This window comes from Morone saxatilis, unplaced genomic scaffold (genome assembly GCF_004916995.1).
Source record: "Morone saxatilis isolate NCDOM2014 unplaced genomic scaffold, NCSU_SB_2.0 Contig16, whole genome shotgun sequence".
Classification (NCBI taxonomy): Eukaryota; Metazoa; Chordata; class Actinopteri; family Moronidae; genus Morone; species Morone saxatilis.
This window is the reverse complement of record NW_023339718.1, coordinates 5,362,222-5,364,768: the sequence shown is the minus strand read 5'-3', so window position 1 is coordinate 5,364,768 and position 2,547 is coordinate 5,362,222. Positions and strand designations below refer to the sequence as shown.

The following is a 2,547-nucleotide window of genomic DNA, read 5'->3' as shown; positions in this document are numbered from 1 at the left end:
AAAAATAAACTCATCATCTGTGTTGAAAATGGCAACAAAACCACCGCAAGGTAAAAGTTGTTATTTTTTCAGGTTTATTATGTCTTGGTGGACTTTGTTTGAGATTTAATGAATTATATTCTAACAGCTTTAATAATCAGCATTAACAGTCCGTATCCTAGAGCATACATCGCCCATATAAAGGTATAAAACAGGGATAATCACACTCAGATATACACATGTTTTTGGTTGTTCAAAACATGTGAATAACTATTCTTATTTTCACTTTTTTAAAACTTTTTGCACAAAACAGAAAACAAAGTAGAGAATTAATTTAGAAAATGTTTAAAAGTTGGCACATAAATTATTTTAAAGAGGGGAAAAGGTTAAAGTTCTACATTAAATGGGCCAATGTGTAAAGGTCATATTTAGAAAATGGTGTATTTTAGCCTATAAAATAAAAAATCTATATTAATACACGTAAAACAATATGAATGAATCACAGCTGTAACTTTGTTGTCTTCAGGTTTTGAACTGATGGGCAGCGTCTCCAACTACTTCACTGACTTTGAGGACAAATCACAAGTGATGGAGTGGAGAAATCTGGTTTATCTCACTGCCAAGAGATACATCGGTGAGTGAGTGCCACTGCGTACCACGTGATCACGATCAATAAATCTGAATCTGTTCCTGACTGTTGTGTCAGTGATTTATATTTCTGTAGATTTTTGATTGCAGAGAATTTACCGTTTGTATTTTCCAGTTAAACAGAATAAATATCTGGATAATTTCAGCTTGTTTTTAGGGGTTATTCCTATTAGGGACATTCATTCACACCAACATCTCAGAGCCAAACAAACCACAGAGAGAACAGTTGTTTGCTGATATATTAATGTTCTTAACCTTTAAATGTGGCAAATGTAACATAACTTGTAACAACACGTAGTCCTGTTTTGTTCATTATTGATTGTAACCTGCAGATAAATACGGCCTGGGAAGTGTTTCTCAGTGGAACTTTGAGACCTGGAATGAGCCCAACAACCACGACTTTGACAACGTCTCCGTGTCAATTCAAGGTAATCCCACAATGCATCCTGCCTGCTTGATTATTCTGCCAATTATTTTACAGATTAATCTTTTGGTCTTTAAAATGTCAGTCCCAAATATTCAGTTTAATATCATATAAAACACAGAAAAGCTAGCAATCTAAATATTTGAGAGGCTGACAAGAGCATTTTCTGATCTTTTTGCATGAAAAATTTCTTTACCGATTCATTTTTCCGTTGTTCGACTCATCGTTGCTGCTCTAAACAGCTGGTTTAATATCTTTCCACACCGGAAAATAAAAAAATAAAAACTAAACCTGTGGAGTGGATATCGCCAGAGATTTCAGTGTAATAAACTTCTCTTCAGGGTTTCTGAATTACTACGATGCCTGTTCGGAGGGTCTGCGCGCTGCCAGCAGTCTCCTGAGGTTTGGGGGTCCGGGAGACTCGTGTCATTCTCCCCCCCACTCACCGTACTGCTGGGCCATGCTGCAGCACTGCTACAACGGCACCAACTACTTCACCGGAGAGACCGGGGTCAGGATCGACTACATCGCCCTGCACAAGAAGGTGGGATTCTCTGGACCACACCTGGGTCATTTTTAAGTGGTTCAAGACCACTAAAAACACGGAATAAAGCAGTTCCACCTTAAAAACCACTGGTTTCCCCGCACTGTTGGGCAGACAAAGGACGTCCCGGAATAAATATCAATATTCTAATTACTGATATTGATCTTTAAAAGCTTTATCAAACTGACTGTAACATCAGGTCGGATTCATTGTTGTGGAGATTGTTTCTCTACAGGGTCCAGTTGATTTCTTCATTTTCAAACAAACACAAAACTATATTTTATTTATTTATCTGAATTAATTGCAAAACCGATGTAATTTTGAAGCCCTCCTGTTTCTGTCCTGTAGGGGGGAGGCTACTCGTTGCCCATCCTCCAGCAGGAGGTCCAGACGGTGGGGGAGATCCAGGAGCGGTTCCCCCGGTTCCGCAGCCTCCCGGTGTTCAACGATGAGGCCGATCCGCTGGTGGGCTGGTCCAGGCCTCAGGAGTGGAGGGCGGATGTGACCTACGCTGCCATGGTGGTGAAGGTGAAGACTGACATCTGTATTAAAGTCCAGTGTATTGATTCAGATTTATTAATGCATATCTTAGTTTGTCCCAATCCTCTGTCCCAACAGGTCATAAACCAGCACCAGAACCTGCTGCTGGCCGACCCGAACAGCACCATCAACTACACCCTGCTGAGCAACGACAACGCCTTCCTCAGCTACCACCCTCACCCGTTCACCCAGCGCACCCTGACCGCCCGCTTCCAGGTCAACAACACCCAGCCGCCTCACGTGCAGCTCATCAGGAAGCCCGTCCTCACCGTCATGGGCCTGCTGGCTTTACTGGGTGAGTCTCTTTACAGCCGGTTTCATTTCTGTTGGTCTGTCCCAGTCCTGGTTTAAAGGTCCCCTCCTCCTCCTGTGTGTGTGTGTGTGTGTGTGTGTGTGTGTGTGTCCACAGTTG

At 42.1% G+C, this 2,547-nt stretch overlaps 1 protein-coding gene across 1 annotated transcript in view; it reads left to right on the top strand.

The window, feature by feature from the left end:
• Positions 1 to 2,547, top strand: part of idua (alpha-L-iduronidase) — a gene marked incomplete in the record, with an annotated part of 9,934 nt that overhangs the window by 1,798 nt on the left and 5,589 nt on the right. The window contains 5 exon segments of the mRNA XM_035657798.1: positions 506 to 613; positions 960 to 1,055; positions 1,393 to 1,595; positions 1,944 to 2,123; positions 2,214 to 2,430. Coding sequence (XP_035513691.1) covers positions 506 to 613; positions 960 to 1,055; positions 1,393 to 1,595; positions 1,944 to 2,123; positions 2,214 to 2,430 — 804 coding nt within the window.